The 26110-nt window shown below is 41.7% G+C and overlaps 1 protein-coding gene across 5 annotated transcripts in view; it reads left to right on the top strand.

The window, feature by feature from the left end:
• SLC45A4 (solute carrier family 45 member 4) overlaps positions 1 to 26110 on the top strand; it is a 129391-nt gene that overhangs the window by 63565 nt on the left and 39716 nt on the right. For all 5 annotated transcript variants that reach the window (XM_067558335.1, XM_067558330.1, XM_067558331.1 and 2 more), the window contains one exon: positions 21231 to 21846. In XM_067558335.1, coding sequence (XP_067414436.1) covers positions 21603 to 21846 — 244 coding nt within the window. In that variant the 5' untranslated portion in view covers positions 21231 to 21602. The remainder of the gene's footprint in view (positions 1 to 21230; positions 21847 to 26110) is intronic.

The raw sequence follows: 26110 nt of genomic DNA, 5'->3' as shown, positions 1-26110 counted from the left end.
CATAAGGGGCAAAATAGAAGACATGAGTGAGATGGGTCGAAGTGGGTGGTAAGGCTGACTGCTAATGGAGCAAATGAAGTATAGGGAATAATAAGTAGGTCCTAGATGGAGGTCCACACTAAGCTGTGCAGGGCACCAAGACGATATTGCAGACAAGTGGCGGCTAGCAGAGCAATTCAAAGATGGGACTGATGTAGCCTGGAAGGGAAGGATCACTGTGGTGGTGGTGATTTTTGGTTAGATTGGTGTGGATATTGAGAGGCTAGATGATAGGAGGTTGCAGTAATCCAAGGCAGGAGGTTACTTGTGCATACCCTTGTTATCTAGCTATCAGGCCATCACAAACTTTAAAAAAAGTACAAGCATCCTGGATGTGTGGTAAATGTTGATCTTGCAAGCCTAAGAGATTAATAGAATGGGGGACATCTAAAAAGTAAGAGATAATGGGACACTAAAGGGGGAGGAGAGAGTAAATAGCCCTATCCTGGCTCTGATGTCTGAGGAGCAAGAGATTTCAAAACATGAGATTGAATAAAAAGTATGGGACCAGAGTGAACAAAGTTGTAATGAGGCAGCATAAACACTATCGACCTCAGTTGAGCAGATGAGGTTGTCTAGAGACTGAGAAAATGAATAAAAAACAAAAATCCCGTGCGTCTCCTGCCACAGAAGAGGAACTCTTAAAGGAGACTTGGAAATTGCTGTTGGGAGAGGTAGAACTATGATAGGACCAGAAGAACCTCAAGGTGTCCAAGCTAACATCATGCAAAGAGGTGGAGTTCCTATGCTGCAGAAGTCTGCCTTCTGTTAGCATATGCTGCATCTATATGACGGGCGATGCTGGCAAAGGCTCAGTGGTGTAAGATGTAGCAAAAAATAACTTTTGTGCAGAATCCACTTCTGGTGGAGTAAAACGTCTCTTGAGAAAAGCTGTTTCAGATAACTGCATCGTTTCTGAGGAATAGCACTGCAAAGGTACATTATCTTCTGTAATACTTGAAACTGTTTCTGACAGAAAACATCCTGTGTTAGGGCAGTCTGTTGCACACTTTCAAAGACTGCGCTGCCAGTTAGCGAACTTGCACATCAATTTAGGTACATAAGCCGACATCTTCTTTTATAGAAGTTATGGTTGAATTCTTTGGGTCAGCTGTAAGATCTTGGTCTGTACTTCTGAGAACTGGTTCTCCATAGCTTGTAAATAGACACTAGAACATGCATTTCATGCTGTTTGGCTAGCAAGGATGGAAGGTCTCTTGTGCAAGGTAGGCAATTTGTGAAGGGGTTTTTGTTCAGCAATAAACCAAAATAGTTTTAATCAGGGGTTTGCGATCGCTACTCTTTTTTTTTTTTTTTTTTTTTTTTTAATTTCAGCAGTGATTAAATAATATGGTCTAATCTGATATTAGTAATAGCCTGAGCCTTTAGGAGCTGTACTACCAAATCCATTGTATAGTGTCTTACTTTATGGAATCTCATTTTAAAAGGAGATGCCTTCCCAACATTGTTTCAGAACTGTCAAGGATGGTAAAGGAACCCAGTTCACTCCTGATGGGCTGTCTTGCAGAGGACAGTGAGGCAGTAGTGCTCCGTAGATGACACTTCTTTCCAGTGACACCACAGAAGCCTTCTATGCCTATTGTGTACAATTAAAACTCTCTCTGTCTGGGGAATGAAGAAATATATGGTTGGTCAGAAAATGGTCCAGCTAGTGAAACTGTTGTAAATAGCAGGCTGCCCTCGGTTACCAGCAGGATTTCCTTTGGTAAATCTACATAATATTGTTTGCATGAGGAATTATAAATGAACAGGGGCATCTTCCCTGCCTTTCACTAGCAGAATATGGTGAGGGAGACGACAATGGCAGCATGGCTCATAGGAAGGCTTCTGCTTTCCCACAACAGCACAGCCCGGAAACCATGGAAGATCTGATATTCCCCACTAAGTAGCCTAAGTTTCATATAGCTGGAACCTTGTGCTCTGGTGGAGAGGGGTTATATCTTTCTTTCCCAATGGAGGGGCAGTAGACTCCACAAGGTGACCCTGAGTTTCCTTCAGACCACCTTGATATTCTCTGGGATAAACCCCCAGGAGAACATGACACGAACTTTGGGCCAGCATGGCCACCTGGTAGTATTGCTCCACATTGTTTTGGAAGGGAACCCACTTTTCCCTGTTTTTTCACTCTGAGCCTTTGCTATCTGGGAAGTTGCAGAAGCAGCATGCCTTCCTCTTTGTAGTAGGAGTACATGACTTGAGTTATTCAGCAGCCACACCTCTGACGCTTTAAGGAGTAGGGTTGAGAAGCTCTTGTAGGAGTCATCCAAACTTGGTGACCTAAAGAATTGAGCGTGTGATGCAGAGAGCATAAAAAGTCACCCCTACACTAGTGGATGAAGACTCCTGGAGGCAGACATGTTCCCTTTTTTTGGTTGTGCGAGGGGAGGGAAAAAAGGTTCTGCGAACTGATATGCGTACACAAGTCATCCTGGCAAAAAGGGGCATCTTGTGTATTGAAGTACTGCTTTCATCAAGACTTGAAAACTAGCTTCTGAATGCATGTAAAATGATGTATTTTGCTCTTATCTTATTTCTTTGGACTCATTACTTAAACATTGTACATTGACTGCTATTTTGAAATTGGGTCAGTTGTGGTACTGCAGTATTTTTACGCACTGCAGTTTTCAGTGAAATCAAATTGATGCTGGAACACTCATTTTCCTTTAGACTGCATTTTTATTCAAGAAAAATATCAACTATTTGCTACAAATTACCTTGCGTAAAAATGTTCTTGACTTAGTGTCAAAGATTTAGGATTATCTAGTCTTTTTACACTCAAAACAGACCTTGACCATTTTTGGTCATCTGAGGACTACAGATTAAATGTTAGGATTTGATGTTTGTACATAGAATATTAAATGCAATTCTTATTGTACCCTGTTACCAGTGACTTTCATATCCCTTATTAACAAGTGGGACAGCATTTTAAGCTATTTTGTATCAGTGGTCAGATTGAACGTTACTGGATTTCTCTTAAATGGCAAAGCTGCACCACTAAATAGTCTCATTTCCTTTTTTCTGAGATTTTATGGGGCAGTGCCACTCGAATGAGACCTTTGGCAAGTGATGGTAGGAGAGAATGACCTCATTTTAAATAAACCCTAAACCAGCAATAACTCCTCCTCCCCCCCCCCCCCCCCAATACCGTGGGGAGTGGCTTTGGAAAAAATGAGAGCAAGCTAAAAGGTCTCTCCATTCATACTTAACTGGGGCAAGTAGTCTTGATAGGATAGGGGCTTCTGTTTTTTAAAGCTGACTTAATGACTAGTAAACAGGCAGTACTTGTGCCTGGGCTTTAAATCATCACAACACACTTGTAAGACTGACTTAGCCTCTGTCTCTAGACTGAATTCCATGCTCACACTGCTGAGAACAGTGGCAAAGCTCTCTTCACGCTGGCAGCACAGGAAATGGAGATTCAAATCTTCCCGGGGCTTGAGGGGAGGGGACTTTACCTGCTATTGTGACCAGAGAGCAGCACCGCGTGATCGGCCAGAGGTGAAAATGGGGCATAATGGGATACATTCCGGAGGTCAATTAATTCAAATAAAGCTCCATTACGTTCACAGTGACACAATTTGAATTTTTCGAATTAGGCGCTACGCCACTTGCAGAGGTGGTCTTATTAATTTGATTTTACAGGCTTCTAAATCTGAATTAACAGCGGCCTCAGTGTGAATGTGGGAGTAATTCGAATTAAGGGACTTTAAATCGACCTAATTTCAGTGTGAACCAGGTCTGAGAGGGTAAATTTTTTCTCTGACTGTAGTGGAAGTTGGGGATGCTACTAGACCGCACAGTAGTGTGGATAGGGGTTACCGCAAGGCTCTGTACTCACGCCAACCCTTTTTAATATTTGTATAAGTGAGATGCCTCCAACTAAATTACAGAAATTTGAATATGCAGATGATCTTGCCATGACAATCCAAGCACTAAACTTTCATGACCTTGAGACAGTACTTACTGAGGACCTCTGAAATATGGAACAATACTTATAGAAATAAAGGGTCAAACCAATCACTGGAAAAACAATAGTCAGGGCATTTGTTCTTGATAGGAGTACCAAAACCACACAGTCACTTTCTGTGGTAAAAATGTGCAGCATAGTTACACGCCATCATACCTTGGCGTGAAACTCAACTGCACTCACCTTCCATGAGCTCTTTGAGAGGATAGTTGCAAAGACAAACAAGAGCCAACAATTCAGAAACTAGGAGGTACAACCAGTGGGGGGGTCGTGAATTGGCATCAGTATTGCTAATATCTGCAATGGCACTTGTAGCTGGATATTATGCAGTGGTATGGAGCAGATGTAGTCCCAGGCTACTTGACATCCAGCTGAATACAGTGATGTGGTGAATCACTGGATCTTTTAAGTCTACTGAATACCATGGCTACCTGTTTTGTCTAACATTGGTCCCCTGCCAAACTGCTGAGACATTCCACAAAGCTCTGAATCCAGGAAAACAGATGTCTTCCTATCCAGCAAGACCTCAACACTCCTTCCCAACACTTTAAGTCCCATAAGCCTTTCTGGGAATACTCACTTAGCCTCATGCAATCAGGCTATGATCAGAAGGGGGCTTGGAAAGCAGATTGGGTTAAATAAGTCCTTTTAAAAATAAGTATCTTGTGCCGGGTGCCTCGCAGAAGGTTCCTGGGTTCACCTTCGCTGGACGTCTTGGTCAATTCTGAACTGAATCCAAACCAACCATGGTAGATGTGGACATTTTTAATGCACAAATAGAAAATTAAGGACTCCCCGGCATGCACATGTGGCTCCTCATGACAGACTATCAAACATATCATCTACTGCCCAATTTATAAATATGAAGGAGTCATATTGCAATAAACTGCCACTCCTGGTCTAGATCAGGTGAAATTATAGTTGCTGCTGTATACCATACAAAAAGGTAAATTTGTGCTGCTGTCAGCAAATCCTGGTGATTAACATTCAGGCGCTTTAGCAAATTTTCTAGAAAGTTTTTGTACAGTGAATTCTGCAAGATCTTGAAGGGTTAAACATGTCCCTTAAGGCTGTGAAAATGACTTCTTCTGCAGCTGTCTCAAATGTACCTGGAAGAATTTTGTGGAGAATTCCTACTCTTTCCAGGCCTGTGCAGGAGCAAAACAGTGGATGAAATATTGATTGAGGAAATGGGGAAACCCCAAACCTTCTTGAAGCAGACTTTCCTCCTTAATACTCTATTAATTTGAAATTTCTGTCCTCTAATGCATGCAGCTGTATGCTGTGGGGTCAAGAGAAGCAATGCATGTCCATTTTGTTCATTATGCAAGTTACTTTAGCTAAGATGAACTGTAATATCTGATACTGAGCTGATAGGGCCTCTGTTAAATGGAAAAGGAGACCCATCCTCCTGCAGGATAGTCTTCTGAATCCTATGATTACAAATGGATAAAACCCATGTGCCTGGATGAACTAGGAGGCTCAAGTGCATAACCTAGAAAATGCAAATATGTAGTATAATGCACTTTTTAGTTAATGACTGATTGGCATAGCTGCAGGTGGTGCTGAATTGGTGGGTGTGTATTTTTAAAGTTTCCTACAAAAAGATTTAATCTAACCTCACAATTCTCAGTTGAGGTTTAGGAGGAAAGGGAGACCTGATCAGTCTGGACCCAGTTGCTAGCACCACTATCGTAAGGGGAAAGCACTTGAATAAAGAGTATAGCATGTAATCCTTGTGCTCCTGACCCAGGGCCGCCTGTCTCTTGTGTAAAACACTATGCCTGCACATAGCAGTATGTTAACCTTTTTGAACTGCAATTTTTCATTGACTGGGCAGTAACTGCTCTCATTTCTCAGACTGGTTCATAGGCAACCAGGGTTCTGCAAAGTCCCCCTTCTCCCCCCGATCTCCCTCCCCAAGTGATCCATTGAATTATAATTTGTAGTTAAGGTTGAGTTGCATTTGCTGCTTATAGCAGGGATTCAGCCTCTGGAAGTGGATACAGTTTCAAATTTACACTACTTTTACTGAGTACTGATTTTTTTTTTTGAGAATTCACAAGTAAATCCATTAATTAGAATTCAAATTTATCCTTTTAAGTTAGCATGTCAGCATTTGCACCACAACCACAAGTAGGAGCTGCATGACCCCACTCTACTGTCTTCCATCAGTGTGGCATGCCACGCTGGGACCTCTTTGCAACCACCGCCAATCACAAGCTTCCCCTCTTCTGTTCCAGGGGGCGTTTCAAGGTGATGCATTTCTCCTACCCTGGACAGCCTAACTCCCCTACACATTTCCACCTGTCCCACTCCTCCCACAAGTTTTCTGCAAAGTGTGGTGGGACCATCCTCATCCTCCATAGCCCCCTTTGGCCCCATCAGTACTACCTCCTTCACCTCTCTGCATACTTTCTGATCCACCTTCCCCTCCCTGATTTCCTCACACAAGCACAGGCTTATTTCCAGCACCCCAACCCAGGCCCACTTCACCTTATAGCAGATATTTGGATGGAGCTCACACCTGGATAGGAAATGCTCTGTGCCCATGTGTGACATCCTTTCACATAGTAGGTGACAGTCCACCAGGGCCTGCTACTAGGTGAAATGGCAACACTTCACTGCATGGGTGTCCTGCTGCCACCACCACCCCCTGCATTTAATCAAAGATGGTGGGAATGGAGACAAATTTCTCCATCTTAGGCTCTCAGGCCTCACCCATTCCTCTATCTGGATCCTCCTGGCAGCACTCAGTGCCTACCTTCCCTCCTATGGATGGTGTTTCCCCCTTTAGCCACCCAATGACTGCAGCTTCCTTTGTGGCCTCCTCAACACCTTCCCATCAGTCTGGAAGCCTTACTTCTCATCCACAAGGACTGATATTGGTACAGATATTTGAAGATGTGTAAAGCCTATGTGTTCTCTGTGTAACTATTGATCCAAAATGCTACACGGGTGCAACGTAAGGAAGCTAAAATCGCTGTTGAAACTCTTACATTTAAGAATTGGGCACAATGCAAAATGCAACTTCCAAGTTGTACATGTGCTCCTTCCACTTCAGTGCCAGGGGATATCTTTTAAGGGGAGATAAGAAAATGGTGATTGTAACGGCACCGTGTGAAGCTGATTACCTAGAAACAGGTCAGTGCAGAGCTATGGAACTGTAATCTACTTAGGCACCAATCCAGAATCCAGGACTATGGCGTGCAGTTGAGCAGAACCCCTCCAAAGCAACAAAACAATGGCTTTCCAAAAGGTAGATTGCCAGGCCAACCTGATCTCCTTGTTGAGAAGTTAAGATTTTTTTAGACAAAGGGAATGCAGTGGATCTAACTTACCTAGATTTCAGTAAGGAATTTTTTGATACGGTTCCACATGGGAATTAGTTAAATTGGAAAAGATGGGAATAATAAAATCAAAAGGTGGATAAGGAACTGGTTAAAGGGGAGACAACGGGTCATGCTGAAAGATGAACTATCATGCTCGAGGGAGGCTAGTAGTGGAGTTTCTCAGGGATTGGTTTTAGGACTGACCTTATTTAACTTTTTTGTTTTTAATTACTGACCTTGGCACACAAAGTGGGATGATATAAAGTTCGGAGATATTGCTAATAGAGAGAGACCGGGATATCCTACAACAAGATCTCAATGACCTTGTAAACTGGAGCAATAAAAATAGGATGAAATCTAATAGTGGAAAGTGCAAGGTCATTCACTTAGGGACTAATAACAAGAATTTCTGCTATAAGATGGGGACGCATCAGTTGGAAGTGACCAAGGAAGAGAAGAACCTGGGCCTATTGGTTGATCACAGGATGGCTCTGAGCTGCCAATGTGATATGGCCGTGAAAAAAGCTAATGCGGTCCTGGATGCATTAGGCAAGGTATTTCCAGTAGAGATAGGGAGGTGTTAGTACCATTATACAAGGCATTGGTCAGAACTCATCTGGAATACTGTGTGCAGTTCTGGTCTCCCATGTTTGAGAGATGAATTCGACTGGAACAGGTGCAGAGAAGGGCTGTTAGGATGATCTACAGAATAGAAAACCTGCCTTATGAGAAGAGACTCACAGTTTGACTTGTATAGCCTAACAGAAGGCTGAAGGGAGATGATTGCTCTCTAAATATATCCAATGGATAAATACCAGGGAGGGAGAGGAATTATTTAAGTTCAGCACCAATGTGGACATAAGAACAAATGGATATAAACTGGCCATCAGGAAGTTTAGACTTGAAGTTAGATGAAGGTTTGTAGCCATCAGGGGAGTGAAATTCTGGAACAGTCTTCCAAGGGGAGCAGTGGGGTGGGGGGACCAAGAAACCTAGCTGGCTTCAAGACTGAGCTTGATAAGTTTATGAAGGGGGATGGTATGATGGGACAGCCTACTTTGGCAATTGACTGATCTTTGATTACTTAACAATAAATATGCCCAATGGCCTGTGAAGGGATATTAGATGGGGCAGGTTCTGAGTTACTACAGAGAATTCTTCCTGGGTGTCTGGCTGGTGAGTCTTGCCCACGTGCTCCGGGTTTAACTGATTGCCATAGTTGGGGTTGGGAAGGAATTTTCCCCCAGGGCAGATTGGCATAGGCCCTGGAGGGTGGTTTCGCCTTCCTCTGTAGTATGGTGCATGGGTCACTTGCTGGTGGATTCTCTGTACCTTGAAGTCTTTAAATCATTAACTCTTTAAATCAACTCTTTAAATGAATAACTCAGTCTTGGGTCAGGAGTCTATTACAGGAGTGGGTGGGTGAAGTTCTGTGGCCTGTGTTCTGCAGGAGGTCAGACTAGATGATTATAATGGTCCATTCTCACCTTAAAGCCTGACTCTGAACAAGAGGGAAAAGACCTCTTGGCCAAGCGTGTTAACAGCAAATATTGTGAGTTCCTTCTGCCTCGCATAAGAATACTGTGAGAGACATAAAGGATAAAGTAGAGGAATGGGTCCCATCCTAACAGCCATCTCCCAAAACAAGGAGTCAGATGGGAAGCAAGTCAGACTTCATTCTATGGGACACACTCATCTAGGCCATAATCTGTTGACCCCTGATACAGGGATCCACTAACTGCTTCTCTTGAAGGCTATACTGTCAAAACAAGGTATCAGTAGGATTACCATTGTGGGAACAGAACCGGAATGCCTGGCCTCAGAACATCGAAGTACTAGAGGTGTGGTGGGGGGCAGAGAGTATAACGATCCGGCCCACCAGTGGCATATGTGCATGCCAAGACTCTTCAAGGTGCTTCATCTCCCTTATGAAAAGCATCAGATTCCTTCTTTTCTAGACTGTTTTCATTGTAGCAATCATGTTTTGCCTTGCAGGATCTCTGCTCCTACTCCATTTGGATACCCCCCCCCCCTTTCCTTTTAGACAGTATGTCTCTGCCTAATGTACAAGCACCAAACCCTTTTGCAAGTTTACAGGCATGATGTAACAAGTGCTAAGGCCAATGAGTATTTTCAGTATATTAGGAGCAAAAGGAATCCTAAAAAGACATTGGTCCATTAATAAATGAAAATGGTAGAAGAGTGAGAAATCTAGATGAGATATTCATATCGTATGATACTTTCCATTCAGTTAATAATTTAGGATGTTGAACAGTAGCTATAAAGGCTAGATATTAAAGAAGCAGGTCTGGATAACTTGTATCCAAGAGTTTTTAAAAGATGGAAGAGGAGCTTGCTGAGCCAATAATGTTGTGGTTTTTTAGTAAGACTTGGAACACTGGAAGAAAGGTAATGAATGTTGCCCCTACTTAAAAAAGGTGAATGGGACAGCCCAGGTAACATAGGCCTGTCAGCCTGGCATCAGTCCTGAGTAAAACACGAACAGCTGATACATTGCTCCCACTTAATTCTTATTCAGTAGTGTACCACATCAAGTAAACAAGATCTAGTTTTCGTAAACCCATGTTGATTAACAATTCTTTTTTCAAGATCACAGGTTTGATTGAAGGTAATAGAGAAACCTCTGTAAGGCGCTTGACTTTACCACATGACACTTTGGTTTTTGTATCATTCTAGTTTTTTAAATCAGCATGGTACACGGAGACTGATCAGCCAGTTTTTAATCCTTTTAAATCTGTAACGGTAAACAGGGAACCATCAAGTAGGTGTGTTTCCAGTGGGGTCCTGTAGCCTAGAGCCAAGAATCAATTTCTGTTTAACATTTGTATCAATGGACAAAGAAAATACAAAATTGTCACTGTTAATGTTTGCAGATGACCCAACAATCAGGGAGTGGTAAATGAAGACAGGTCAGTGATGCACACTGAACTGGATTGCTTAGTAAACTGAGTGCAAACAAACAATATGTTCTCTAATACAGCTGAATGTAAATATATTCATCTAGAAACTAAGAATATAGGCTATGCTTACAGGATGGGAATTAGTGACAAAAGGACTCAGGGTCATGGCCAAGGGTGCTGGAACCTTTGTAGAAGTGGGGGGCCACTGGGTCTGAAGCCAGGGGGCCATACCTCCATTCTTAACATGGGTGGAGTTTGAGGGACTGTGGGCGGTGTTGCCCCCCAAAGCTGCAAGCCTCAGAAATGCGGAGGAGCACTGCAGGGGCTGCACTTCGTGGTGGGGGAGCTGATCACGGTGGCGCAGTGCCGGCATCACTCAGTGCCTGCCTGAGGCTTGCAGTTTCGAGGGACAATGCCGCCCCTGGTTTTCCCCTAAGCTGTCATGTTAAAAAGTTGGGGGGACATGGACCCCTGGCTCCAGCACTGTTGGTTACGGCAGATAATCAGCCGAACACGAGCTCCCAGCGCAAGGCTGTGACCCAAAGGGCTGTGGCAGGGCATCACCAAGCCTTCTGTGCTCGTCACTAAGAGCCTGGGGTTCAGTAACCACTAGTGCAGTTTTATTTACAGAGGGGGAGTTCCCCTACCAGTCTAGTGACTCATGGGGTCTTCCTTGTGGGGTTCATCTATCCCCAACCCGCAGAAACTACATTGCATGGGGGGGTGGATGCCCCATAGCTCCTCCATCACCACCCCCAGGTCCTCATACCACTCGCATCCCCCGGGTGCGCCCTCTTTCCTTTTCCCACTTTGCTTTTGGGGTTGGGCCCCACTCTCCCCTGCACACCCAGGGTTTCAGGATCCCCACACACATCAAGCAGGGCCTGGATCACGTTTCCCAGGGGCCCCTTGCAGGGAGTTCCAGAGGGCCTTTTGCTTCTGTGACGAGTCCTTAGGGGGATATCTCCCCCATAACGCCTTCCCTATTCAAACTCTGTCTAGGACTTTCTGGTTCAGGGATCTCTAACCCCTTCCTCGGGGGATCTCCCTCTTTATCCACCATGGGCTTCCTCCCCTGATGCCCTTTCCCTTTGGGGAAGGGGCCACAGTCAGTGTCCATGACCACTGGATATGGCAGGCCCTCTACTGCCTGACCCGTTTCCAGGGAAACCTGCCCTAGACCTCCAAGGGGTACCTGGGCTACTGGGCAGTGCCTCGCGTCCCCCTGGAAGCACTCCAAGTTCATCTTGGCACCGGGAATCATCCATTGCGGCTTCACCAGCCCCCTCCTCAAGAGAGCAGGCTGAGGCAGTGTCCACTAGGCCCTGCTGGCTCTCCTCCGCACCATCACCAGAATGGTGGACAGTTTCCACCCCTTCTGCTCGCCATTGTGGGTCCACCCACAAAATTCTGCAAAGCCACACTCCATGTCTGGGCAGTCCCCCTTTTTATGTCCCAGTTGGACTGCCAACAGATGAGTGGTCTGGTTCCACTGGGCTCTCCTTGGCTATTCTTTTTCTCCAGACCCTTCCTGGAGACGGGTATGCTGGATTTTTCTCCTGATTTCCTTCTCATTTGGGTGTCCTTCCTTCCTGTGGAACTCTGCCTCTACATACTCCTCTGATAGTTTTACTGTGGCCTCTACCATACTTGTATGGGTGAAACAACACCAAATCCCTTATGGTTTCGGGGAAGTCATATAAAACTGTTCTAGGACAAATGCATCCATGTCTCCCCCACTGGCTAGGAATCAGGCCTCAGCTATCGGATAGCCCAGTCCATTAACTTTTGGGCAAACACCCAGGGCCACAAATTCCTCCGCCACCTTACTGCCAGGAATTTTTGGCGGTACTTCTCAGCGGACAGCCCCACCCAATCCAGGATGGCTGCCTTTACCGCTTTATAGCTCCTGGCATGTTCTTCACTCATAGACATATAAGCTACTTGGGCTTCACCAGATAGGTAGGAAGCCAGTTGCAGGGGCCAGGTTGCCCTATCCCATCCTGCCCCCGTGGCCCCACTCAGAGGTGCCTAGGAATGCATCGGGGTCATCTGACACAGTCCCGAGACCAATGCCCGAATGCCATTTTCCCTATCACCCCCGTGGGACGCATCATCCTCTGTAGGAGCTGCTGTTTTATGGTGGTTTGCTCTCATATATAATCCTGCTGCTCAGCTTGCCAGCTAAGCAATACCTATCTCTCCAGCTGGTGGGATTGCTGGAAGCTATGCATAGCTTTTTGTACCTCCTCCTGTTTCACCAGCCATTGCAAGGTCTCCATCTCTGGGCCACCAAACTCTGGCTTACAATCCCAGACAAGCCTCTGTGTATGGCAGAGTATCACCAAGCTTCCTGCTTCTACTTCTTCTGTGTTCAAAGTCACTCAGACCCCCTGGGATTCAGTCTGACTTTTTTTTTTTTCCCTCCAACAGTAGTTCACCCCTTCCCTCCACCCAAAGAATTAAACCCGTCAAGTGTAATGGGCCTAGTTCAGGGAAATGAAGGAAGTTCTTAATATCATGATTGCTGCAGAGGCCATTCATTCTTCCCTCCCCCGACATAACTTTAGAACTGTTGTGCTGCTCTTCCACTTGTATTCTAATGACCCTGTTCTTCTGTTATTAAATATTTGGATTTGGAAATCGGGGTGGGGGAGGAACTCGCAAGCAGACCGGTGAGCTTAAAAGTTTTTTGGGAAAGTTGCTGGGTTAACTATAGCATCAAATTAGATCTCAGAGAATATTTGGAGATGACCCCATTGTTCCCATGGCTAAACTTGTATCTTTTTGGAGATCCTCTCCCTTGCAACTACGTATATTTGTTTATATTCTCTAGGTATCTGTTGCTATACAGGATTCTTTTTGAGTTTCCCTATCTTAACCTTAAGTGTTTCTTTTAAAATATTGGTAGAGAGAGGAATTAGCACCTGAACAGTCCTAATAATTGTATCCACAGCATTGATCTATAGTACTATTCATGCTTAACAAATATATGGTAATCATGTTTTGATTAGCTGAGGCTTACTGCATTAGCAAAGTCACATGTTTTGGCATCCCTTACTCTTAAATTTCAAACAGGACAATAGAGGAAGTTGTTGACTTCAACAATTGCATTTCGCTTCTCCCCTTGTTTGCAAATCATAACAACATTGCCATTTTAATGTTCAGAAACATCCAGCAGCATATCCCAAAAGCACAACACATCTCTGGCTAAGGGGACTAGGCATGCAGTTTGTCAAACGTGTCACTTTATACAGTAAGTTACTTTGGGTGCCTCTGGACAAGAGGGGTTATTTTAAACATTTTATCAAACTTCTACAGAATTTCAGCATCGCATTTAAGCAATCAATTTTAAACTAAATAGACTATAGTCAGTTCACTTGTACTTCATTGAAACAGTCTAAGTTTAAATACTCAGAATTGTGGAAGGAAGTCAGGATTATCGCTGCACTTTTCCTCTTAAATGGAGTGAAACAATAGATATTCTGACTTCCTTTTACAAAAGGGCACTAGGCTATCAAATATCCTTACTTGTGTAATGTTTGTAGATCATATCTTTAAAATACTCAGTTTGAATAATTTACTTAGCTTCTTATTTAACTTGGCTAATGAAAATATACTCCATTTCACTCTGCTGCATTATTCTTTGCCAATGTTGGACTGTAAATAAGCAAATAATTCAATTGGGAAAAATTATTTTTTGTAATGCTTTTTAAGGAATGCAATTTACATTTTCAGATTAAGCTGAAGTCTAACCTTTTTAGAAGCCAGCTGTACAAAGCATTGATTGAGAGAGTGTCCTGCCTAACAAGAAGGAAAGGACAGTTCCTCAGCAGACTATAGCTGAAACTGCAAAGCCTAGTTACTTAAGGCGATTCCACTTTTTTTAAACTCCGAAGGATGAATATTAATCCTACCCATCGAAATGATTAACGTTCTCTGAGAATATTTGTAGAACGATCCATTTCTGCATCCCATCTTTGGTTTTGCTTAGAGAACAAATGTTTAAAAAATGTTCAATATTAGAATTTTCTGGGGGAAAAAATGGTAACCTTAGTTAAGCTCCCCTAAATCAACCAATTTGGGATTGCTATGTTGCACTCTATCTTTATTGACAGCTTCACAAATGCAGAAGTGTAATGTTTGGCAATGTCTAGCTAAATAAGCATAATACATACTATGAAGCATGAGGGTTCATACACAATTAAGTATCTCAAGCAATTGCCTAATTTGAGCATTTTACATTTCCCTAGCATCCAGTACTAGCCACTGGAGAAAATCGAGGGCTTGGATGGACCTTGAGTCTGATCCAATATAACTATTCCTCTTTTCTGCCACTTCCCTCAACGTCCAGTTATTTTTCCTACTGCTTATAGACCTTAACCATCTCGATAGCGGTCTTTAACTACCTGAAAGGGGGTTCCAGGGAGGATGGGGCTAGGCTGTTCTCGGTGGTGGCAGATGACAGAACAAGGAGCAACGGTCTCAAGTTGCAGGGCGGGAGGTCTAGGTTGGACATTAGGAAAAAATTTTTCACTAGGAGGGTGGTGAAGCACTGGAATGGGTTGCCTAGGGAGGTGGTGGAATCTCCATCTTTAGAGGTTTTTAAGCTGAGGCTTGACAAAGCCCTGGCTGGGATGATATAGCTGAGGTTAGTCCTGCTTTGAGCAGGGGGTTGAACTAGATGACCTCCTGAGGTCCCTTCCAACTCTAATATTCTATGATTCTATGATAGTCCTTCATCGGGGGTGACCCTGCTCAACACAAAAGATTAGGTGGTAAATGCTTGTCCTGAAAGTTGTGAGAGAAAAAACTGTTCCTAAAAAACGACTCACTTTTTTAGAAAACCTTGACACTAATCAAGTATGATAGATAAGATTATCCTTCTGGAAGTGTCTAACTTTTCTGTGAGAATTTGTGAAGATTTAGCATAGATTAATTTGCAGTAGAATATACATGTTATAAAATAATGCTCAGATAATGTTGAAACATTAACTAAACTTTTTTTTTTTAATAGTTGTCACTGTCTCTTTATTTGGCTAAAGGTCAAGGTAAAATACTAGTATGCATAGAAATCTAGGGTTGGAGAAGAGCTATAATGTAAGCAATTCATCCTTCTGAATACACATCCTACGACTTCAGAATTGTTCTTGTCTTGTTTTTTACCCAGCCTCAGCATTAAGAAGCACTGTACAATCTCTAGATAAACAGATACATCTAGTAGAATTGTGCACTACTTTTTCTTGCCATATCAAGCTGAAATACTATGGAAGGGGTAGTCAATAGATGGACCATGGGCCAAATCTGGACTGGCAATGCTCATGGATGGACCCTGAAATCTTTTTATTTACTTACGATCATTATTTGGTTTTTTTTCCTCTGGAATCTGGACCTTGACTCTACTTTGACCAAGAAATTAGGACCTTGACAAAAAATAGACTATCCTTGCATTACAGTGATGGGTGTGATACAAAAATCACTAATCATAGAATATTAGAGTTGGAAGGGACCTCAGGAGGTCATCTAGTCCAACCCCCTGCTCAAAGCAGGACTAACCTCAGCTATATCATCCCAGCCAGGGCTTTGTCAAGCCTCATCTTAAAAACATCTAAAGATGGAGATTCCACCACCTCTCTAGGTAACCCATTCCAGTGCTTCACCACCCTCCTAGTGAAAAACTTTTTCCTAATGTCCAACCTAGACCTCCCACCCTGCAACTTGAGACCGTTGCTCCTTGTTCTGTCATCTGCCACCTCCAAGAACAGCCTAGCCCCATCCTCCCTGGAACCCCCTTTCAGGTAGTTAAAGGCTGCTATCAAATCTCCCCTCATTCTTCTCTTTTGCAGATTAAACAAGCCCAGTTCCCTCAGCCTCTCCTCATAAGTCCTGTGCTCCAGCCAACTAATCATTTTTGTTGCCTTCCGCTGCGCACTCTCCAACTTGTCCACATCCTTTTTGTAGTGGGGGGCCCAAAACTGGACACAATATTCGAAATGCAGCCTCACCAATGCCAAATAGAGGGGAATAATCACTTCCCGTGACCTGCTGGCAATGCCCTTCCTAATGCAGCCCAATATGCTATTAGCCTTCTTGACAACCAGGGCACACTGCTGACTCACATCCAGCTTTTTATCCACTGTTACCCCCAGGTCCTTTTCTGCAGAACTGCTGCCTAGCTCGTCGGTCCCCAGTCTATAGCTGTGCATGGGATTCTTCCTTCCTAAGTGGAGGACTCTGCACTTTTCTTTGTTGAAAGCTTGGTGAGTTTGGATCGCAGGGTGAAGGAATAGTCTAGTTTTTCTGAATCAGATGTCTTACAAAGTTAGCATAATGTGCTAATTACGTCCTCCTTTACATTTAAGATGCCACATGGCTTGTCGGTCACATGATAGTTTTACATGGGGACCTTCACTGCCATCTATTTATTACTCCTCTACTTGAGGAAGCCAGCTGTTTTATTGCCTTGACTGCTTTAATGATAGGTAAAATGTAAACCAAACTCATCGCTTCTAAAAGCATAACTGATATTTAACATTATTGAACAGAACTGGAACAAAGGAATTCTAACATTGAAAGTCAGCCTGCTACTTATTGGTATAATAAAGAATAGATTGCTTTATTAAATGGAAGCTTCATGAAATGTAAGATCTTGGAGCCCCAGACGCTAGTAAAAGGATGTTCATAATATTAAAAATGGGCACACATGCTCTCTTTCAGATAACTGTTTCTGAAGAGATACCGTTATAGTAACTCTTCTCAATTAAGTTTTTATGATTCTAACAACTTGCTACTTTTTACTGTTTACTAGCCCCAAAGGCAAGAACTTCTTTGGTATTCCTGTTTTCTGATTTCCACATGCCATTTGTGTGAGGGTGGGGGAGAACGAAATGCAAAGGAATTACTTAATCTCTCTCTCCTTACAATCTTAATAGTCAGTTAAATGAAACCAGTGATTCTCTAAGACCTTATTGTAACATGGAATCTTTGTAAACAATGGGTTCTTCCTTACAAAATTCCCCACTGGTCCTATAAATAAGTATTAACCTATTGTCCTGGTGAAGTTTTTTTGTATTTTTTCTTTGTAACCCCAAAGTTAATTTGGAGGGAGAGGAGGAAGCAGGATTATTATAAAATAAACTAGTTGGGTTTATACTTCTCAAGTCTCGCAAAAGACCTAACTCAGACAGTGTGATAGTCCCTTCCCAAGTGTTTTTCTAATATTGTGGTGCTAGATTAGCAGTTGAAGTTGAATTGCACCAGTGAGGGAAAAGGCCAATGTAATCCATAACCATCTAGCAGGTAGTGTTGGGTTTTTAGTCATCCTTTCTTGTCCCAATGGCTAAAACCTGTCCATGCCCTGGTCACTTGTCTTGATTACTGTAATTGCTTTCTCTGCGGCCTCTGACTCTGATACCCAGATTGTCTGTCTGTTAACATTTTCTTACCTTGCTCATCAATCAAGCCTGTCACTTCACTCTTTGACTCTGACTCCCCCTTGCCATCCACATCAAGTTTAATCATCTTCTCAACCTCACCATCATGGTCTTGTTCAAATGTATCCTGGCCTAACTCTCTGATCTCATCTTCCCCTTTCACTCTGCCAATCATACCTGCCCCCATCCTCATGTCCTTCTGCCATTTGCATGTTCATGCTGCCCCTATGCATGGTAACACATTGTAATCTGATAAACTAAGCACCACTCTTGTTTCATTTAGATACCTCCTAAATATTTTCTACTTCAGAGAATCCTATGAACACTATAAAGGTATGTCTACACTGTAAAGAAAAACCCACGGTGCAGAGACTGAACCCAGGTCAATTGATTTGGTTTCACAGGGCTTAAAATAGCTGTTTAGATGTTTGTGCTTGGGCTGGAGCCCAGGCTTTGAAACCCAGTGAAGGGGGAGTGTCTTGGAGCCCCACTAGCCCAAGTCAATTGACCTGGGCTGCGAGATTCAGTACGATGGGTTTTTTGTAGTGTAGACATCAAAACCAGTCAAATGCCTCTTCCAACTCAATGTTGTTATTTAACAGTAAAATGAGGGAAAGACGAGGGAAAACTATCCCAAATCTGCACTGTCTTTCATCACTATCTGATCTGTATCTTAGACTGTAAATTCCTTGGGGGTAGAGAATGTCTTTATTTGTTTCCTCTATAGTGCCAAATAACACTCTTGGTATTTTAACAAATACCGGTGTTTGACACTAATAAGTCAGGCTGCTGAGTGACGCATCCTAAAATGCATTTCAAACTCTTTAGGAAAGTAGTGTTTTAAATTGATATTTGGCTGTACTTAAAAGGTAGTGGTCTTTTTATTCCAGCATCTGTTATGAATTTGCAGCCATTTTTTTGTTCATAAAAATATACTGTAGGTTTTGGGCACCTTTTCATCATAATTGCATTTATCATAAATACGCAAATACAAATAACACAGGCAGTTATCCTCTTGAATAGTCAACAAGCGCACATATCGAACACTAAAACAATACTAACAAAATTACACCCCTTCCTGACCTCAGCCCACCACTTACCCTCCCACACAAAGGAAGTAATGTATATAGACTCAACAGGTTCTGGCAGAACAAGGGAGGAAACAAATTTCAAAATGGAGGGCACTTTGAATATTTCCAACCAGTAGCTCGCTTTGCTTTTTAATTCAGGGCTCCAAGTTGAGCGGGGGTGGGGGGGGGGGGGTGATCTCTCAGGTAACCCTATTCCAAATCATTAGGGTTCTATAGGTTAAACACTTGGCACTCATAAAGCACTGGTGTTCTCAGCGTGATAAGCGAGCGTTGCATTCTAGCACTGGTTTAATTTCTCCACCTGATCAAGATTTAGCCACATATGGAGCACATTGTTTTAGTTAAGGTTTGTTACCAAATTATTACATTTAAGAGCTGTACAGTTTAATAGTTTAGAAGAAAATAACTTTGTGGGTTTTATAATGCAGTTTAATATGTCAGACTAATCTCTCAATGTGTTAACTGCCTTGCTCTATCCATAGTTGGCTTAGAATCCAGATAAACTTGTTAACCTTTGTGCCATGAAAAAATACTTACTATGAAGGTTCATTGCCTTCTTTTATCTGGAGATAACATGTACTGTTTAAGGCAATACAAATAGCCCTGTAGTTTTATAGTGCTTTAAAACAGTGGCAGACAATATGCTGGAGCAGCAGAACCAAAAGACTGATTAAAGGAAAAATATCAAACAGGATGAAACTCAGGGTCCTATGCATCTCTTGAACTCAGTGTTAAGAATGCATAAAATCTTCTGTAGGGACCTTTGTACTGGAGTGACAATTCAGCCACAGTGTGTGGAGAAAAGACACTTTAATATATTGCAACCCTGATCTTCTATTGAAGAGTTACAACTCAAAATTCGATAGCTCAATCTGGTTTAAAAAATTACTATGGTAATCTTTATGGTTTTTTCTTAAATCAGACCCCTTCTCCGAATTATGCTTTCGGAAGATGTTTGCTCAAGTGGGAAACCTAAAGGAATAGATTAGCTACAGTCCATGATCTAGAGTTGATGGAAAAACAGAAACAGAATGTGACTTGGTTATGGGTCAAGAGATTGCTCATTGAGAAAGGTAACTTACAAAATAACATTGTGGACCTGAAGAAGGGCTCCCTGGAGCTTAAAAACTTTTCTCTCACCAATGGAAGTTGGTCCACCACAAACTACGTCATGCAGATTCTGAGTAGAACCAAATCCATTTTGTGCTCTGGTCAGATTTGCATACAAGTCTATCTTTCTGAAACAAACATGGAAGTTAATATGTCAACTATTCTAACTCCTTGAAAATTACCTACACTTATTGCAAAATGCTTAAACGTCTCACTAAAGGTATAGAGTTCTGGCTATTCTGCTTAGGGCTTCCTGTAGCTCAGTGGCTTCTCTGCACTGCTGTCTAGGAGACATGAGAAGTCCTTGTCTCACTTTCTGCACAGAACCTAGCCTAGGAATACTGTGCAGGCCAGAGTGCATTGCATCATTCCACTATGATCAACTTTAGAATCAGTAGTATAGACAGGCTTTGAAGGATAGGGGCTGTGATTGGATGTCTTGGTATTGTGAGGGGAAGAGAGAAGTACTGGGGACATGACAGATTCCAAAACTAAATATTAAATATCCAACTTCAAACGTTTCTCCCCCGCTGAGTGACGACTTTACACTTCTGCTTAAATTTGTTACAGGAAAGACTGATAACCAAGTTTTTCCTATCCGAATGCTCCTCACTTTTTTTACTCTTGGGTATTCAGGTTTTTAAAGTAAACCATTGAAATCAACTTCTACTGACCTGTACATCATATTATGTATTCTAAGGATTGTGGTGACTTGGAAGAAACGATGGGATAATGTTATCACTGTGTGCTTAATGTACATGACGATTGTGGATAGCTCAAGTATCTAAAGCATATCTAAAGCAAGTCCATTGACTCCTCAAAGGGCCATTTTAGGTGTTTCAGGAAGTGGTATTGGTGAGTTTAGGTGGTGGTGGTCTAATGTGTCAGCACTGCAACTGCGCCCTGGAGAGTGGTGTTGGGAGTATCATGTGACATCTCTTAAATGGAACCTAAAGTTTGAGTTCCCTAAAGAACTTGTGAATTACTGAGTCTTTTGTTCCTGGTACTCTGGCTAAAGCCTAAATACAGTAATTACACTTTGCCTAGATTTTTCTCCTGCAATTCAATTTAAATAACCTTCACCTTATGCCCTAACTGTACTGTAACACTGCAGTTTAAACAGCTGCTGCATTTTAATGGGGTGTGGTGTGAAGTTTAACTGTTTAAAGTGCTTTGGGATAAAAAGCCCTTTATTGGGCAGGGATGCTGATAGTTAAGAAAAGTTTATTTACTGTATATATTCAAAAAACGGATGGCAGCTTGAAATCCGTTGCTTGGATATCTAATGGCTTGCATTTTATTGTTCTTTATTGCAGATTAATCAGCCACTCGATGGGGATTACCAGTGGAGCACCTTTTTGTGTCGCCTTTCCACCTGTGTGTAGCAAGAATAACAACTTCAGCACCTCGTCAATAATAATTATGAAACTGGTATTAACTGAATGGCAATTATGGATTTTTAACTCTAATTCACAGTAAACTAGCAAGCCATATGTTGAAATTCTTCCTAAATAGCTTCCTGTTCTTTGTTTCATACCTACATGAGAAGTTGTTGTAAAATACCTGTACAAGATCTGTACAAGAGGAATATAAGCATTACTTGCATGAGAAACACAACAGAAGCTGAAAGAGAAGACCTCTTAGATATGATAGTATTATTTATAGAGATATAATAAATATATATTTTTATGGTAATGAAAATGGCCCCCCAGAATGCTGACTCAGAATCTATGCAAGTTCAAGAGCTACCTGTGACAGAGCTTCAGAAACCAGCAAACAAAGAGAATGCAAGTAGGGAGGAGACGATTAGCGAGGGATCCATAAACCGGATACCAGTACGCCTGTGGGTGATGCATGGTGCAGTAATGTTTGGCAGGGAATTCTGTTACGCCATGGAGACAGCATTAGTAACCCCAGTATTGTTACAAATTGGTAAGTACATTTTTTTCATATGTTTAATATACTGTTTTAAACATAAAGCCATTACTTGTTAATGTTCTTTTGGCTAATTCTGTAGGAAGAAATGATACAGCTAGAGCAGTGGGCTGCTAATTGGAACACTTGAGTTCTATGCTTGCCTCTGCTACTGTCTCATTGTGAGACCTTGTGCAAAATGTTAAATGCCTTGAACTTGCATTTACCATCTATATAATGGGTTATGCTTGTTGTTTCAGAGGGTTACCTCTTACAGATATCTGAGGAAAAAGCGCCAAGTATTTTGATATTCTAAGTTGACAGGTTTTATATATTTGTACTATGTATTTTCAAATGTGTGAAGTTTTTTCCCCAAGTATTTTTAAAAGAAATGACATCAGAATATACTCAACTATCCATTTTAACATATTGGACAAGTATTGTCAGCTCACTTCGGGTACAATTTTGTTTTCAGTAGTTTTGATACAAAAACTTGGAAATGTAATCAGGTTACCATGCCCAAGAAAATATTGAGACTATTGTATGGATTGGCTTTGATACTAATCATTGATCTATGTAATATCCTATGTTCTTCTACTTTGAGTGAGTTGCTAGTGAGCTTTTTTAATCTTATGTGAAAATCAGTAACGCTCTTGCTTTGGCTCTTTAAACATATAATAGCCAGTTCAACCTCACATATAACATTCAAAAAGTTAAACTCTTTCAATTTGCTGAAAACTCTCAAATGAAGGTGGAATGGATCCGTAGTCTGCATGAAGCTGTGTAGCTCTGAAGTAATGCTCAATGGCTAATGTTTACTACACAAGTTTTCTATTTGCTCAGGTAAAGTTGCTGATCTAAACTATTGGCATGCTTTAAAACTAGGTTGTAATTAGCAGCCAACTTGTTGATCTTTTAATTGGGTCATGGTTATTGGTACAGGATGTCCATAAGATCACTTGTTACTGACCAATGAGAAGTCCTAAATGGACAGAACAACTTTGGGCATCCTTGCTGCAGTCCAAAGTGCCTTGTATATAGAAGAAAAATGAGAATTAAAATGAACATAGACAACTCTGCATCTTGCATATTAAGGAAGTGCTTGTGCCAGTTTCCCAAACAATTGCTGGTCTTGTTAAAGGACAGGACTCTACAACCAAAGGTAGGGGCAAGGCATTAATTATTTTAGAATAAACACTTCAGTATCACATGCTGGAATTGAGTAACCATGTTACCCTCTTCCTTGTTTCCTGAACCTATCTACTCCCTGTTGTCTGCTTCCTGACTCTGCATCACATCACAAGCTTTTTGGGATATAGTCAGGCCTTTCTATGTCCTATCTGAAACATCTAGTACTTATGCCTGCTCTCAACAGTAAACAATTGTCTCTGAGGCTGAAGAAGAACTAAGGCTTTGTCTATGTGCACAGGAAGGGGGAGGGTTTAGCATGCATTCAGTTCACACCTGCTGTTTGGTGTACTACACAGAAGCCGTACTAATAGCATCCACTCAGGATGGCTCTACCCTCTTTCAATTCATATCATTGTGTACATGCAGTAGGGGCTTGTTGCATACTAAGCGCATGACAGTCTGGGAAGGTATTCCATGATCCTTTACTTTGTTGCTGAGCATTGTGCATTCTGGGATTTTTCTCCTCTATTGTGGGAAGTATAGCAGAAACCTGTGGAATTCTGGGATGTGAGGTAAAGTTTAAAAAAAAAAAAAAATCCATGATTCCATTCTCTCAATCACATCCTTCCTTTTTTCCTGGGTTGGCTAGTAAAATTTTTTAATTGTTGTGGTTGCAAGCACAGTGATGCAGCCAACAAATACATAGAGGGCTTTATTTGACCTCTTTAAGCTGAGTAGCTTCAGTCTAGACTTTGCCTGCTGTATCACCAAGCAGATGGTGTAGCAGCAGCAGTGGCTTCTCCAGCAGTTTCAGCGAGGAGGATGAGACCAAGCAACTGCTACAACAGAGCTCTTCCTGGAGCAACTTCACGCAGTGCTGTTTCTGGGCTTGGGAAGCCCGGCATCAATTGACAGGAAAGGCTCATTCTGCATAGCTGGCATGACCAAGTAGCGGTGAGCGGATTTCAGGATGGTGAAAGCGACCTTTTGGAGATCTGTGCTGAAGCAGCCCTAGAGCTGCAGCAGCAGCATGCCATACCTGTTGAAGTGGGTCACTGCTGCCGTCTGGATGCTAGCCATTCACAAATGTTACTGGTCCATAGCCAATTAATTCAGCATAAGGGAGATAAACTGCTGGGGCTGTTGTGTTCGATGCCATACATAGGGTACTGCTGCACTAAATTTTTTATAAAGCATAGTAATGCTCAGGAGATGGGGGTCCCAAATGGTATTGGAGTCAATCAATTGCCACATGTGCCCCCTGCATCATGTCTGCTTATAAAATGGGTATTTCTCTACGGTGCTTAATGACCCGGTTGATCACCATGTTAGGTTTACAAACATAAATGCAGCATCTAGACAAACCCTAAGGTTCTCTACCATTCTTTACAAATGTGGTGGTTCATGATCAGCTCTCTTCCAGAGTTTAACCCATATGATATGAATATGCCTTCAGTTGAAACAGTTCCTACAGTATATCTACCACGCCACTGAAATTATTTGAAAGGCATAAAATAGGGTTTGCAGTTTTGATGCTGCTTTGCTGTAACTTACTTTTTTGATTTTTTTAAAAACTAGAAAGTAATTGGTCCATAATACCAGACAAAAATGAGAAACTGTTAACATGCATGACCTTTTGTTACCAACACTTTTCAAATCTTTAGAAAATGGCCACATTATGCATATATTTCCCTAATAGACATAAATGGTTTGTTGGGTTTGCTAATTCAAGTATTCACCATTTTCTTCATATTCACCACTTTCTTAAAAGATAAAATTTGTATGCCTATGAAATCAGGAAAACTCCAAAGGCCTTTTCATGGCAAGAAAATTATCTTGTAATTTGTTTAATTATTTTTAATGTGACAAATTTGTAACATTGCAATTGAGTAGTGACATTTCAGCAATGGCTCTAAAAGTTGAAATTTCAGTCATTTGCAACTGTAACATAGACTTTATAATTAATATGGTAAATGGTCCACCAAGCCTTTATTGTATTTCAAAGGCTTTTCCCCAAGCTACTGAGTATTCTATGAATAGTTAATAAGCAGAGAACTGATTGGACCATTTCTGTTGTTGACACTCTCCCTCTTTCTAAAGCAGCATAAATTATTAAATGTATTACTCTTCCTTTTAGAAAAGGAAACAAGTGAATTCTTAAGGTTGAAGTGAACAGTTTTAACTATTCTATGTAAGAATGTTTCCCTATAGAAAGACAAATGTCACTCTAGTCCGTCCTTCTCTAATGTGGTGAATAAGGGGGTACCCATTTCAGGTGACACTGCCCAGTGGGTCTTTGATATTTCAAGTTTTGATATTCATGCTCTAACTTTTTATGTATCTCCTGTTCAAGTGGCTGTCTGACATTATATTGTCATGGGGGAGGAAATGGCCACTTATTGTAAACATTAGCCATTTTCACATTAAATATTCACGTTTTTGTGTTTCAGACTTACCTCTGAACATTTTTTTTTCTCAGGCAGTGAAATGAAGCAATAGTATTTCAGGAAACTAAATGCAGTGCTTTGATTCTAATAGAGGCTGAACCAAATCAAGCAGAATACAATAGGTTATTTTTGTCTCAAATGTCTCGTGTACCGTGGAAAGCACTGCACTTATTTCAGTTTTTTTACATGTAGAACAGCCTTTTTGTCTTCTGGTCTGCTTTTGTCAATTTAAGTATAATGAGAGTATGCTAATAGCATGCTGAGTACTTCGTAAACCTACAGATCTGTGATTCCCTACTCAAAGGATCTTACAGCCCAGGCACAGGCAAAACTATTGAAATGAAAAAGATGCATGGGGCAGTAATACAAGCTCATTGTTGGAGAAATTCAAATCTAATTGTGAAACAGTGATCAAATGTCTGTCTGTTTTTTCTCCTGCCTTACTATTTCGTTATGAAGTTCTTGGGCCTGAGCCAAAGCCCATTGAAATAAAGGGGCATCTTTTTATATTCCCTTTAGTGTGCTTTGGATAATAGATGCACAAACTTCAGAAAGATGTTGTCAAGTCATGGCTCTGGCCTTCTCCCCACCCCTCCAGTCCATCTGCTGCTCATGATAACCTGGGCTCCTTAACTTTATTTTCAAATATAAATAATGAATTAGGCTTTTATTACTGTCCTGAGTAAAAATTCTTCATGTAAAAT

Source organism: Emydura macquarii, unplaced genomic scaffold (assembly GCF_026122565.2).
Source record: "Emydura macquarii macquarii isolate MOO-44397 ecotype Brisbane River unplaced genomic scaffold, CSIRO-AGI_Emac_v2 contig_1947, whole genome shotgun sequence".
NCBI classification, from domain to species: Eukaryota; Metazoa; Chordata; order Testudines; family Chelidae; genus Emydura; species Emydura macquarii.
The sequence above is the reverse complement of the archived record's forward strand: the minus strand, read 5'-3'. Positions and strand labels throughout refer to the sequence as shown.